At 52.5% G+C, this 12,891-nt stretch overlaps 1 protein-coding gene across 1 annotated transcript in view; it reads left to right on the top strand.

Moving 5' to 3' along the window:
* Positions 1–11,708, top strand: part of LOC136960438 (staphylococcal nuclease domain-containing protein 1-like) — a 14,573-nt gene extending 2,865 nt beyond the window's left edge. Inside the window, exons 3-5 of the mRNA XM_067254935.1 lie at positions 803–999; positions 9,341–9,385; positions 10,775–11,708. Of these exons, the coding sequence (XP_067111036.1) occupies positions 803–999; positions 9,341–9,385; positions 10,775–10,840 (308 nt within the window). The 3' untranslated portion in view covers positions 10,841–11,708. The remainder of the gene's footprint in view (positions 1–802; positions 1,000–9,340; positions 9,386–10,774) is intronic.
* Positions 11,709–12,891: the final 1,183 nt, after the last annotated feature.

The raw sequence follows: 12,891 nt of genomic DNA, 5'->3' as shown, positions 1-12,891 counted from the left end.
ATGTCTGTGGACTCTGCTGTGTGCATACATTACTCTGTGTGTCCAGTACCAAGCAGGCAACCTTTGTTGCATACTAATCAACCTTCATCTCCTCCCCCTCTCCTTCCCATCTCCTCCCCCTCTCCTTCCCTTCTCTCCCCTCTCCTTCCCATCTCCTCCCCCTCTCCTTCCATCTCCTCCCCCTCTCCTCCCCTGTTCCTCCATCCGCCTTCCTTCATGACCTCTGCCCCCTCTTCTCTCTGTCTTTCTCACTCGCTCCTATCTCTCCACCCTTCCCCTGCCCCCCCCCCTCTCTCTCTCTCCTCCCCCCCCCTCCTCCTTCCCCTTCTCTCCCCTCACTCCTCCCCTGCCTCCCCCCCCCCTCTCTCTCTCTCCTCCCCCCCCCTCTCCTCCTTCCCCTTCTCCTCCCCTCACTCCTCCCCCCCCCCTCCCCATCCTCCCCCCCCCTCTCCTCCTTCCCCCCCCTCTCTCTCTCTCCTCCCCCCCCCTCTCCCCTCTCTCCTCCCCCCCCTCTCTCTCTCTCCTCCCCCCCCCCTCTCTCTCTCCTCCCCCCCCCTCTCCTCCTTCCCCCCCTCTCTCTCTCTCCTCCCCCCCCTCTCTCTCTCTCCTCCCCCCCCCTCTCCTCCTTCCCCCCTCTCTCTCTCTCCTCCCCCCCCCCTCTCTCTCTCTCCTCCCCCCCCTCTCTCTCTCCCCTCCCCCCCCCCTCTCTCTCCTCCCCCCCCCTCTCTCTCTTCCTCCCCCCCCTCTCTCTCTCTCCTCCCCCCCCTCTCCTCCTCCCCTGCCCCCCCCCCCTCCAGATGACACCAGGGGGACGTGGTGGACAGTCTGGTGAGGGACATCCAGAACAGCCAGTGTCTGCTGAACGTGGAGTACAGCGGGGTGTCCTGTCCCCACGTCACCCTGCAGTTCTCAGACTCCAAGGAGGACGTGGGCCTGGGCCTGGTGAAGGAGGGCATGGTGATGGTGGAGATACGCAAGGAGAAGCACCTGCAGAAGATGGTAAGGGGGAGGAGTCAGGGTGTGTGTGTGGTCTTGTTTAACTACCCTTGCGGACCCAAATGTCCTCACAAGTATAATAAAACGTGAAAAACGACCTTGTTGAGCACTTTTGCTGATCTTCAAATGCTTTTTTTCCCTGGTGGTTTTAGGTTACAATTACATTAAGGGTTGAGATTAGGGTTAGCGGTAGTGGTTGGAGGATACAATTTTGACTGGTTGATAGGAAAACAAACGTGTGTGTGTGTGTGTGAGAGAAAGAACTACAGTTTCTTCTTCGTGGGTCGCAGGCCGCAGAGCCGTTGGCGGTAGCAAAGACCTTGTATTGTCCCTGGGAACCAGAGGGAGATAATCTGTGCAGTTAAACAGAGAATTAGAGTTAATGTCTCAAGAAGATCCTTCCAAAGTATTAGCATTAGCATAGGCTAATCTCAGAGTTGAGTGGATACTTGGAGCTCCGTCATGCAGCTAAGCTGGGCGCTAGCCTGGGTACCTCTCTGTTAGCTTTGCGCTAACGCTGGTGCATCCCCTGATACATTAGCGCTAGCGTCTTGGCTGAGTACACACCTATTTTACAATGAGGATATGAAGGCTAGTGGAAGTGATGCATCTTCTCCTTTCAGAACATCTCTCCCCCCCACCCCCCTCAGCAGTCCTCTCTCACTCTCAATCTCTCTCTCCCCCTTCCCTCTCTCTCTCTCCTTCTGTGACGGCGGCCATTTTGTAATATTATAAAGCATACCTCGTTATGCTAATTCCTCCCGCAGACTCAAAGCCGCTCTGTAAATGAAAGATAAAGGCAAACGGAGATATTTATTCCTGCAGCAATTACTGCTCGTACACGCCACCATCACTCTGCTCTGTCGTTTACTTACAAATTGGCATTCACAGTGTAACACTAATGGGCCTAGAGGAATATACACTCTCATATGCTTACCAACACACACACACACACAGTGACAGAGGAGCACTAACATTATAACAACATCACACCCTCTCCTATGTGTCTCTCCCCCTCCTCCTCGCACACCACTGAAGCGGACCCCTTTTCAGGTTAGTTACAACACGCCATCTGAAAGGTTACAACCAATGAAAGCTTCTGCAGACCCCCCCCTCTCCGCCCAGACCCCCCACCACCCCCCCGCCCAGACCCCCCCCCCACCACCCCCCGCCCAGACCCCCCACCACCCCCCCGCCCAGACCCCCCCCCACCCCTCACTATCAGGCTGAGCACCCACCAGGCCTGACCTCCCCCCCTGGGACCATAAACCCTGGAGACGCTGATTATAGCCCCCCGTTAAAAGAGCCCAATAGACATGTGTGGAACAAAGGCTGCAGGATCAGCTAGCTTTTTAGAGGCTGACGGCCTCCTGAGGGCTGGGAGGCTGAGGGCCTCCTGGGGGCTGGGAGGCTGACGGCCTCCTGGAGGCTGGGAGGCTGAGGGCCTCCTGGAGGCTGGGAGGCTGAAGGCCTCCTGGAGGCTGGGAGGCTGAGGGCCTCCTGGAGGCTGGGAGGCTGAAGGCCTCCTGAGGGCTGGGAGGCTGAGGGCCTCCTGAGGGCTGGGAGGCTGAGGGCCTCCTGAGGGCTGGGAGGCCCATTACTTGGAGGTCAGCTCTCCTCCTCCTCCCTCGCTCTATACTCCCTCCATCTGTCTCTCCCTCTCTCACCACCAGATCATCTTTTTTTTTCTTCATTCATTTATTATATAGGAAGAAACTTGCCAAGCTGTGCACTGGTGAGTAACCATGTGTGTGAAATGTATTAGTTGTTGGGCAAGATGGAAGGATTCTGTAATTAATTCCTTTTTGACCTTCTGTCCCAATTTGAACCATATTTAAACCCTCCTCTCTCCCCTCCCTCTGTTCTGAGGTAGATGTTCTGAGGTAGATCTTCTGAGGTAGATGTTCTGAGGTAGATGTTCTGAGGTAGATGTTGTAAGGTACCAGTAGACCAGAATAGGAAGAGCGAGAGAGATGGGAGGAGGGAGAGAGGGAGTCTAATGAAAAGAGAGCGATGGAGGGGATGGAGCGAGAGAAAGAGAGAGAGAAGAGGGCGAGCTGGAGCCCGGCCGAGGAGGAGAGATAAAGAGATGAGGCCTGCAGTGTGGCTCAAGTCAGGCGCAGTAAACCACAGCATACATCACTGGCCAGGAAGCACGGCCAGCATGTTTACGGGCTCCCAGCGCTCTGCCAGCGCGGCTCCAACATCATTGTTGGAGTGATATTTTACGTTATCAACAAAGTAATAAAATATAATGGCCAGATAAAAATATAATACATATAATATATATATTTAAAATTAACAGGAGAGTAACATTATTACTTTCCTGTAGTTAATACCATGTGAAGGCATGTTAAATTAGATTCTAATCCTGTTGAGGGAACAAGGTTTTGCTGTTATACAGATGAGGATTCGGTGGTATTACCTAGCCTGCAGCTGGATCAACACTACAGAGTCAACAGGTCAGGAACACATCTGATGGTTATACATTCATCTGTCAGTCCTCATCACTGACTCACACACACTCTCCTAAAAGCCAGGGCTGGTGTTCAGCGGTCAAAAGGACAGTTTCACATCTTTCATCTCAGCCTCACCATGATGGCCACTATCCAGAAGGTCCCAACCTGCCATTACCAGGCTGGACCAGATGAGCTCCTACACATCAGCTCTGCTTCTGTCTGGAGCTGTCAGCCCTCAGAGAGCTCAACACCCAGGGGCCGGCAGAGCGGGGGCCGGCAGAGCAGGGGCAGGCAGAGCGGGGGCAGGCAGAGCGGGGGCCGGCAGAGCAGGGGCAGGCAGAGCGGGGGCAGGCAGAGCGGGGGCCGGCAGAGCAGGGGCAGGCAGAGCGGGGGCCGGCAGAGCGGGGGCAGGCAGAGCCGGGGCAGGCAGAGCGGGGGCAGGCAGAGCGGGGGCCGGCAGAGCGGGGGCCGGCAGAGCGGGGGCAGGCAGAGCGGGGGCAGGCAGAGCGGGGGCAGGCAGAGCGGGGGCAGGCAGAGCGGGGGCAGGCAGAGCGGGGGCCGGCACTCTAAAACGTACTTGAGCTGTTTTGTAGACGCTCACACCCCACTTCTCACCCCGAGTATGTGACCATGTGGTGTCTGATAGAGTGATGATGAAGCTCCCCCCCCTCCCAGGCCTGCATCAGATGCCATCTTTAGGGACAGCCATGACACTGACCCCCCTCCCCCCCTTCTGCTCTCTGGAGTGGCAGTACGCCACCCTGGAACACTGCCCCCCTCCCCCTCTCTCCTCTCATCCTGCCTCCTGATGTCTCTCTCCTCCATCTCTCATCTGCTCACTTACCCTCTCCCTGCTGGCTCCTCTCTCTCTCTCACCTCCCACCCTGCTTTCCTGTCTCACTCCTTCACCATCCTTCTCTGCCCAAGCAACATCGCTCTCCTCTTTCACCTTCCCCCTCTCTCCCCCTCTCCTTCTCCCTCTCTCCTTTCCCCTCTCTCCCCCTCTCCTTCCCCCTCTTCTTCCCCCTCTCCTTCCCCCTCTCTCCCCCTCTCCTTCTCCCTCTCTCCTTCCCCCTCTCTCCCCCTCTCCTTCTCCCTCTCTCCTTCCCCCTCTCTCCCCCTCTCCTTCTCCCTCTCTCCTTCCCCCTCTCTCCCCCTCTCCTTCCCTCTCCATCCACCTCTCTCCCCCTCTCCATCCACCTCTCTCCCCCTCTCCTTCCACCTCTCTCCCCCTCTCCTTCCCCCTCTCTCCCTCCACCTCTCTCCCCCTCTCCTTCTCCCTCTCTCCCCCTCTCCTTCCCCCTCTCTCCCTCCACCTCTCTCCCCCTCTCCTTCTCCCTCTCTCCCCCTCTCCTTCTCCCTCTCTCCCCCTCTCCTTCCCCCTCTCTCCCTCTCTCCCTCCACCTCTCCAGCCCAGAGAGGTTTTCCAGTAGATAGTTCTGCAGTTCTCAGGCAGGACGGCATGTTGAATTTGCATGTCTTTGAGAGCGCCATGATAAATTATAATCCCCCGAATCAAAGTAAACGCTGTGGATCAGACCTTTCATTCCCTCCTAAATGAGATGTGATTTAAAATGCTGTTAATGGTAATTATTTACGCAGCGCACTCTCAATCCTGCCCTGTAAGCCTAGCTCTCTTTCATGCACACACTCTCTCTCACGCACGCTCACACTCACACCAATGCACACATTCTCTCATGCACACACACACTCTCATGCACACACACACACACACACACACTATTTCTCCCTCAGGGTAACACACGTGAGCACGCACACATCTCAACCTAGATTACTTTCCTTTTGAAGGACATATCAAAGGGAGGTATGAACAGCATATTCATAACTTAATGTGTGTGTGTGAGTAGGGAAAGCGTATCATCCCAGCTGTTGGGTGTGGCACCTGATTCAGACCTCGTCATGTTACACCTGTAGACCAGAGCCTGGTCACCTGACAGTGATGCTGTGTGTGTGTGTGTGCGTGTGTGTGTGTGTGAGTGAGTGAGTGTGTGTGTGTGTGTGCGGAGTGTTCTGGAGGACAACATTAACCTTCCTCTATAAAACGTGACCCTTGTAAGGCCCTCTTACTGTGTCCAGGATCAATGCTGTTGTACGCTACAATCAATAAGACATCATCTCAGATGTTATCTATTTAGCGTTAATTATGTATCGTTGCGATTGAAAGGACCTCGTTCCCCCGTCAGCCTCACCCCGCCCCCCCTCACTAACCCCGCCCCCCCTCACTAACCCCGCCCCCCCCCTCACTAACCCCGCCCCCCCTCACTAACACCCCCCCCCCTCACTAACCCCGCTCCCCCTCACTAACCCCGCCCCCCCTCACTAACCCCGCCCACCCTCACTAACCCCGCCCACCCTCACTAACCCCGCCCCCCCTCACTAACCCGCCCTGCCGCAGAAGGAGGACCGACATCCTGAGAGAGATTGCCCGACATCTTCACGTCACGGACAATCAGTCCTGCAGGCACCAGCGCTGCCCAAAGTTCATTAGCTTTACAAGCTAATAATCTCCCCACTGCTAATTACATTCAATTACAAACAGTGAGACTGTGGCTGATTACTATCCATCACTAGCACAGCCTCAGCACAGCCCTGCCCTGTCTACCAGCACTGCAGGCCAGGGATTGATCTGGGAATGAACAGAACTTAGAGTGGCTGTGAGTGTGTCTATTAGAGTGAGAGTGAGAGTGAGAGTGAGTGTGTGTGTGTGTGTGTGTGTGTGTGTGTGTGTGTGTGTGTGTGTGTGTGTGTGTGTGTGTGTGTGTGTGTGTGTGTGTGTGTGTGTGTGTGTGTGTGTGTGTGTGTGTGTGTGTGTGTGTGTGTGTGTGTGTGTGTGTGTGTGTGTGTGTGTGTGTGTGTGTGTGTGTGTGTGCGTGCGTGCGTGGAGCAGAAGGAGCTTGTGGTGGAGCAGCTGTGAGGAGCCAGTCTGAGGCTGCACATGAGATGCCTCATGGGAAACAGTTTTTTCACAGTTTGTTTACCTCTTTTCAAGTCGTCTTCTTGTTGGTCCTGGTGTGAGAGGGGTCTGAGGAGGGAGCGACGGAGGCTTTTTCACCACTAAGCTCAAGTTCCCCCAACAGATGAGGTGCCTTCTGGGAAGTGTAGTTGCTTCTCTAAAGTTATTTGAGTTACGCCGTCATCGTTCTGAGAGGAACAGACAAGGCGAGGAACGCAGAGCTTCTCCAGTCTGGTGGAACTGTGCCGAAGGTGAGGTGCTTTGTGGGAAGTGTAGTTGTACCTGCAGTGTGCCATGCACAGATGAAATGACTCGGGGGAAATCAAGTGTTAAGGCACTGATGCGCGCACACACACACACACTGCCTCGTGGGAAGTGTGGCTCTGTCCAGCTCACGGTGTAGCCATCCAGTCAGGTACAAAAAAAAACCTGATGCCTCCTGGGAACTGTAGTTTCCTCACAATGCTGCTGTAATGCCGGGGAGGTGGGTTCTGATGGCATGCCTCGTGGGAAGTGTAGTTCCTCTATTGAAGTTTAATTGCAGTGCAGGGCAGTGAAGGGAGGCCTCCTGGGAAGTGTAGTTCCTTGCTAGGCTGTGTTATTGTGCTGCAGGGAGCCAGTGAGGAGTGATTTCCAGGACGATGCTGCAATCCTTGCCTCTAAGTGGCCGTTGGAGATCTGAACAGCATGCACGTTCATATCTGCTAACACACACCCCTCACACACCCTCACACACCCGTCACACACCCCCTCACACCCCCTCACAAACAATAAGGAAGACAGGGAAACGGTTCTGTGTTCCCTTAGCGAGCCTCCGCAGAGGAACACCAGTCTGCTGGCTAGTAGCATGCATAGCTTCTCAAAAGCACACAGTGATTTTGGATGATGACTGGAGTGTATGTGTGTGTGTGGTGTGTGTGTGTGGACGACGAGGGGATGTTTGTGTGTACCGTGTGTGAGGACGAGGGGATGTTTGTGTGTACCGTGTGTGAGGACGAGGGGATGTTTGTGTGTACCGTGTGTGAGGACGAGGGTTTTCAGAGATAAGTGGGGGCGTGAGCAGCCTGTTATTGTCACTAACGAGGAACGCATGGAGGTAACGGCTGCATGAGGTCGTCGTCCAGATCTTCCGTCGCCGTGGCGGCAGAGACGGAACGTTCTGGATGCCTCCCTGTTCACAGCCCTGTTTGAAAAGCTCATCTTAAACACATTCACACACAAGGGATCTCACCTACGCACCAGATTCACACACACACCCTGTCAGACACCTGCCGTCCTCACACACACACACCAGCTGTACTCAGCACACACACACCACCTGTGTTCATCACAATGACCCAAAGGAACACCACATAAGCATATACATAACGGGAAATATCACCAAACCACCAGATCTGTACCTGCAGTACTTCCTCTTAGAAGACCCAGTCAACACCTCTCCGTCCCTCCCTCCTTCCTTCCATCCCTCTCCCCCTCTATCTCCATCTCTCTCCCTCTCTCCCTCCCTCTCTCTCTCTCTCCCCCTCTCTCTCTCTCCCTCTCTCCTAACTGGCTGGTCCCAGTGCTCCCTCAGTCTGGCTCTGTCCTGTTTCTAAGGCATCTGCCGGGCATATGGTGCTCTGTGGGGTCATCCAGCTACACACTCAGCCCCCCCTCTCCCCCTTACCTCCCCCTCTCCCCCTTACCTCCCCCCCTCTCCCACTTACCTCCTCCCCTCTCTCCCCTCTCTCCTCCTCACTTTCCCTGGATGAACTGTGATTGGTTAATACTGTGTCCATCCTCTATGATGTCTTTAGTGGGTGTTTCATGGGTTTGGGGCAGTTTGATGTCACATACACTAACACACATAGCCTCTCTTTCTCTGACCCACACAAGGACACACACACACACACACACACACATGAACACTCTAGCTGTTGGTTGTTATTTGTTTCTAATCTAAGACCGTGTTCAGTGTCTCTATCAAATCAACCAGTTTACACCAGCTAGCTAAGCAATTAAACCTCAGTGCTGAATCCTCACTCTGCAGTTAGCTGTCGTGTGTGTCTGTGTGTGTGTGTGTGTGTCTATGTGTGTGTGTCTGTGTGTGTGTGTCTGTCTGTGTGTGTGTGTCTGTGTGTGTGAATGCTCCCTGATTAGAAACCCTTCCTCACCCAGGGAGAGCTCAGGTGTGTCTGAGCCGCGCAGAGACACCCTGATTACCTCTGTGTTGTGGCTAGCCCAGCCTCACGGTGACCAGGCCTGTGACCAGGCTGGTGACCAGGCTGGCCCAGGGTGGTGACCAGGCTGGCCCAGGGCGGTGACCAGCATGTCCCCTGTCCATCTGGAGACGACCCTGTTAGTTTGCTCTGACTGTGACCTGTCGATACTATGTGTGTGTGTGTGAGAGAGAGTGTGTGTGTGAGAGAGAGTGTGTGTGTGTGTGTGAGAGACATTGTGTGTGTGTGTGTGAGGGAATACTGCATCCTCCTTGATGAGATTTGGCAGGATGGTCCTCACACTGCATCGTGTCCTGTTACATTTTACATTTACTCATTTAGCAGACGCTCTTATCCAGAGCGACTTACAGTAAGTACAGGGACATTCCCCCCAAAGCAAGTAGGGTGAAGTGCCTTGCCCAAGGACACAACGTCATTTGGTAGGCTGGGAATCGAACTGGCAACCTTCAGATTACTAGCCCGACTCCCTCACCGCTCAGCCATCTGACTCCCTCTGTTACAGCCCTTAACACCACAATCTTCCCTCTCTCCCCCCCCCCCTCCCCATCACCCCTCCCCCCCCCCTCCCCATCACCCCTCCCCCCCCCCCTCCCCATCACCCCTCCCCCCCCCCTCCCCATCACCCCTCCCCCCCCCCCCTCCCCATCACCCCTCCCCCCCCCCTCCCCATCACCCCTCCCCCCCCCCCCCAGGTGACTGAGTTCCTGATTGGACAAGAGTCTGCCAAGAGTGCACGGGTAAGTTCTGATTTCTCTCTCAAAATATGATCTTATTAAGCCGTCACGCTACTTATCTCTCTCTGTCTCTCTTTCCTTCCATCTCCCCCTCTGTGTGCACTCACTACAACAATGTAGAGAGGGGGACTGTTTATCCACTCATACACAACCACACTCTCACACACAGTGTGTGTTGTGAAAACGTAACATTTCTCTGGCAGCCTCATGTGTCCTATATGGACTTTTGCCCAGTCTGCATGCCCCACATGGAGGGGGAGAGAAGGAGAGAGGGGGAGGGGGAGGGAGAGAGAAGGAGAGGGGGAGAGAAAGAGGAGGCCGTATGCCACACAGGTCCCCCGCCCAACAGGACAGCTTAGGTCCAATCACATGGCACCTGACGCTGGCGTCCAATCACACGCATCACAAGCTGCACTAGCCAGTTGGGATGTTGGCTCGGAAAAATAGGTGTTTGTTCCAAAAGCACATTGCCACCATCCCTACTTACCTCCCCGCCCACACAGGAAATGAAGTCATGACAGTAAAGCTGTTTAAAAGGTCACTTTATCCCCTATTCCTAAAGCCATCTCATTTAATGTATCCAGTCACGTCCTGCTTGTTTTGGAGGCGTCGGGGTCCTCCTGGACCGAGCCTCGGCCCCACCTCCAGCCTGCCACCTGGACCAATCACTTCCTCGCACATGAACTGGCCAATCACATCGAGCCACGCCAAGACAGTCACCCAATCAGAGACAGAGCAGGGTATTGAGCGAGAGTGATTGTGAGAGCGACGAGAGGGGAGAAGGCCTGCTAACCACTAGCTGTAATTAGCATCGGCGTTAATTAGCTGTGAATCACCACGGTAACAGTTGAATACCCAGCTGATGAGGGGAGGGGGGGCAGTGACACCTTAAACATCTCACTCACACACACACACCTTAAAATCCACTCCAACACACACACATGTACGTGTACACAGTACACGCCAGTCTGGCCTGCCATCACACCCTTACACACTCACACACTCCCTCCCCATCACACACACGGAGCGTTTAGCAGCGGAGCGTTGAGACGGCTCATGAGGCGGAGAGTCTGAATGTGAATCTAATGATGAGGGGGAGGAGGGGGGAGGAGGGGGAGGAGGGGGGGAGGCCTCCCAGCCTGTCTGGGCAAGCACAAAGGGAAGGATTAAATGATGATGCACCCTCGTTCTTAGTGAGGGGTGACGACAGTCCTCCCTCTCTCTCTTCTTCTCTCCCACCTCTCTCTTCCTCTCTCCCCCTTCGACCATTGAACACGTAATGTCAGGTGGTAGTTGACTGGCCACTTAAAGACACGGCCCTCTTTCTCTCTCTCTCTCTCTGGCTGTCGCGTCATGACGGTGTTCTAAACGTCCTCCTCTCCTCCTCCTCAGCTGAACATCTGGCGCTACGGGGACTTCAGGGCCGACGACGCAGATGAGTTTGGCTACAGGCGCTGAGGCCACGCCCCCCTGAGGCCACGCCCCCCTGCAGCATTCCTGAGACCGGGAGACGAGACGCGCTCATCGGAAGACGAAAAACACAACAACAAACACAGAAATAAACTAAACAAGCATTGAAACCGTTCTACTTTGTATCCATCCCTCCGTTTCTGTCAATGGCCTTTTGCTGTGTCCCCCCCCCCCCCATCTCTGCCCCACTAGTGACATGCTAGTGTTGAACTACATCTCCCATCATGCAACAGTGACCATCTATTCCCTCTATGTTGCTTCATCACTGTCTTTCTTACCATCTTCCTGTTTTTGCCAACTTGCGTTGACTGCCATGTTAAACCTCCAGCCAGCTTCCAGATCGCTGCCTTCCTTCCCCTGCTAATCATGCTCCTCTCTGTTTTGACACAGTTTGTTGTTTTACAGAGAAATACTTTATCAATCAATGGCATGTACATGAAACTAAATGTTGAAAAATAAATAAAAAGTGTAAATGGAGTATATTTTAAAGCTATAGACAGAGCTTCGAAGAGGGGAAATAATCCTGAATGATCTTATTTTTTAGTTTTCGGTGTATATCTCTGTGATATCACAGTTTAATGATGTTTATGTAGGAAGGGTTTGTTTCTGGTCTATTTTCTTGCTCGCTCTCTCTTTTCCTCTCTCTCTTTCTTGTAGCCAGGAAGTGCAGACGCCTTGACAGAAGCTATCTGGCTCTGTTGTTGACGTAATGATGGTTGTGATCTGTTTTTCACAGTCTCTCTCTCTCTCTCTGTCTGTCTGTGAACCGTAGTAGGAACAGTGTTTGAATTTGTTTCCTAATGATGGACCTTGTCATTGTATTCAAAATCTGCTAAATAAAAAAACGAGCAAATTATACCGAGATGTGGTGTTATTAAGTTGAACCATATTGTATTAGGAGACATTAGATGTTTTGAGGCTTTACAAAATTGGAAACCTGTTCATGAAAGCATAACATATAGAGCTGATCAAAAATCTTGGTCAAGTGCTTAGTTTTGATGTTTATTGTGTAGCCATTGTTTTACACAAGGTGCAGATTACAGTTTTTCTCAATTGCTAAGACACATTTCTTGAATGTGTACTGTGTTTTCTCCAAACTCTAAACACACATCTTCATACTTACACTGTTTTGGCCAAACCCTTGACTTTTGACCCAAAATCAAACACTGTAGTCAAAACCATATGTCGTATAAACCTAACTTTGCATTCAAAATGCACACAAAGCCCTCAAATAAATTCAACCTTCTGAATACCCTTTAGACACTGCTGGGGGGATTTGAAAACACTATTATAAAAAGGTTTTCAAGAACCATTGACTATAACGTGTCCTTGAATTTTAGATATGTTCCACCTCATGAGTTTGACATGTCATAAATTCACAATTACTGCAATTGTCCTTCTTACAGGCTGTTTATTTTCTATTTACATTATACAGCAATTGCATTTTGAGCTCTTGTTACTGTAGTGGTCACAGTATACAAATAGTAGTACTTTTAGTCAACAACACAAATATATTGCTCTAAATTGTAATTTGGGGAACAAAGGCTAAGAAAACAAGGAAATAAACAAATAATTGTTGCCTGGGTAACAGAGCTTGAGTACAGTACTGTTCATTGTGGGTCAGCATCCTATCTCTGACCAGGGTCAGGCCAGAGATTTTCCTCAACTTCACAGGCAATGTTTTCTCTAGCCAAACAGCAGGGGAAATGCCCCTGAATGCCTGAGCCATCCCTGACAAGACTCAAGAGCAATGTCCCCACAAGCTTCTTCCATGGCTTGGAGAAGGTTGTTCTGTCATAGGGATTTCTGTCATAGTGTGGCACGGATCTCATTTGAGATTGTTGTTCTTCTTCCTCTGCCTCTGCCTCTTCCTCTCCCTTGTCCACCTCCTCTCATTTGGACAATTCTTCCTTTTCTTCTGATATTAGCATCCATGATTTCAAAGTACAGATCAGCTTAACTTTGTATTCATTCCAAACCCCTGATTGCTTGTTGAGTATATTTGCTTGTTAGTGCTTACACATGGATAATTGGTTGTT

The sequence above is a fragment of the Osmerus mordax genome, chromosome 17 (genome assembly GCF_038355195.1).
Source record: "Osmerus mordax isolate fOsmMor3 chromosome 17, fOsmMor3.pri, whole genome shotgun sequence".
Lineage (NCBI taxonomy): Eukaryota > Metazoa > Chordata > Actinopteri > Osmeriformes > Osmeridae > Osmerus > Osmerus mordax.
The sequence above is the reverse complement of the archived record's forward strand: the minus strand, read 5'-3'. Positions and strand labels throughout refer to the sequence as shown.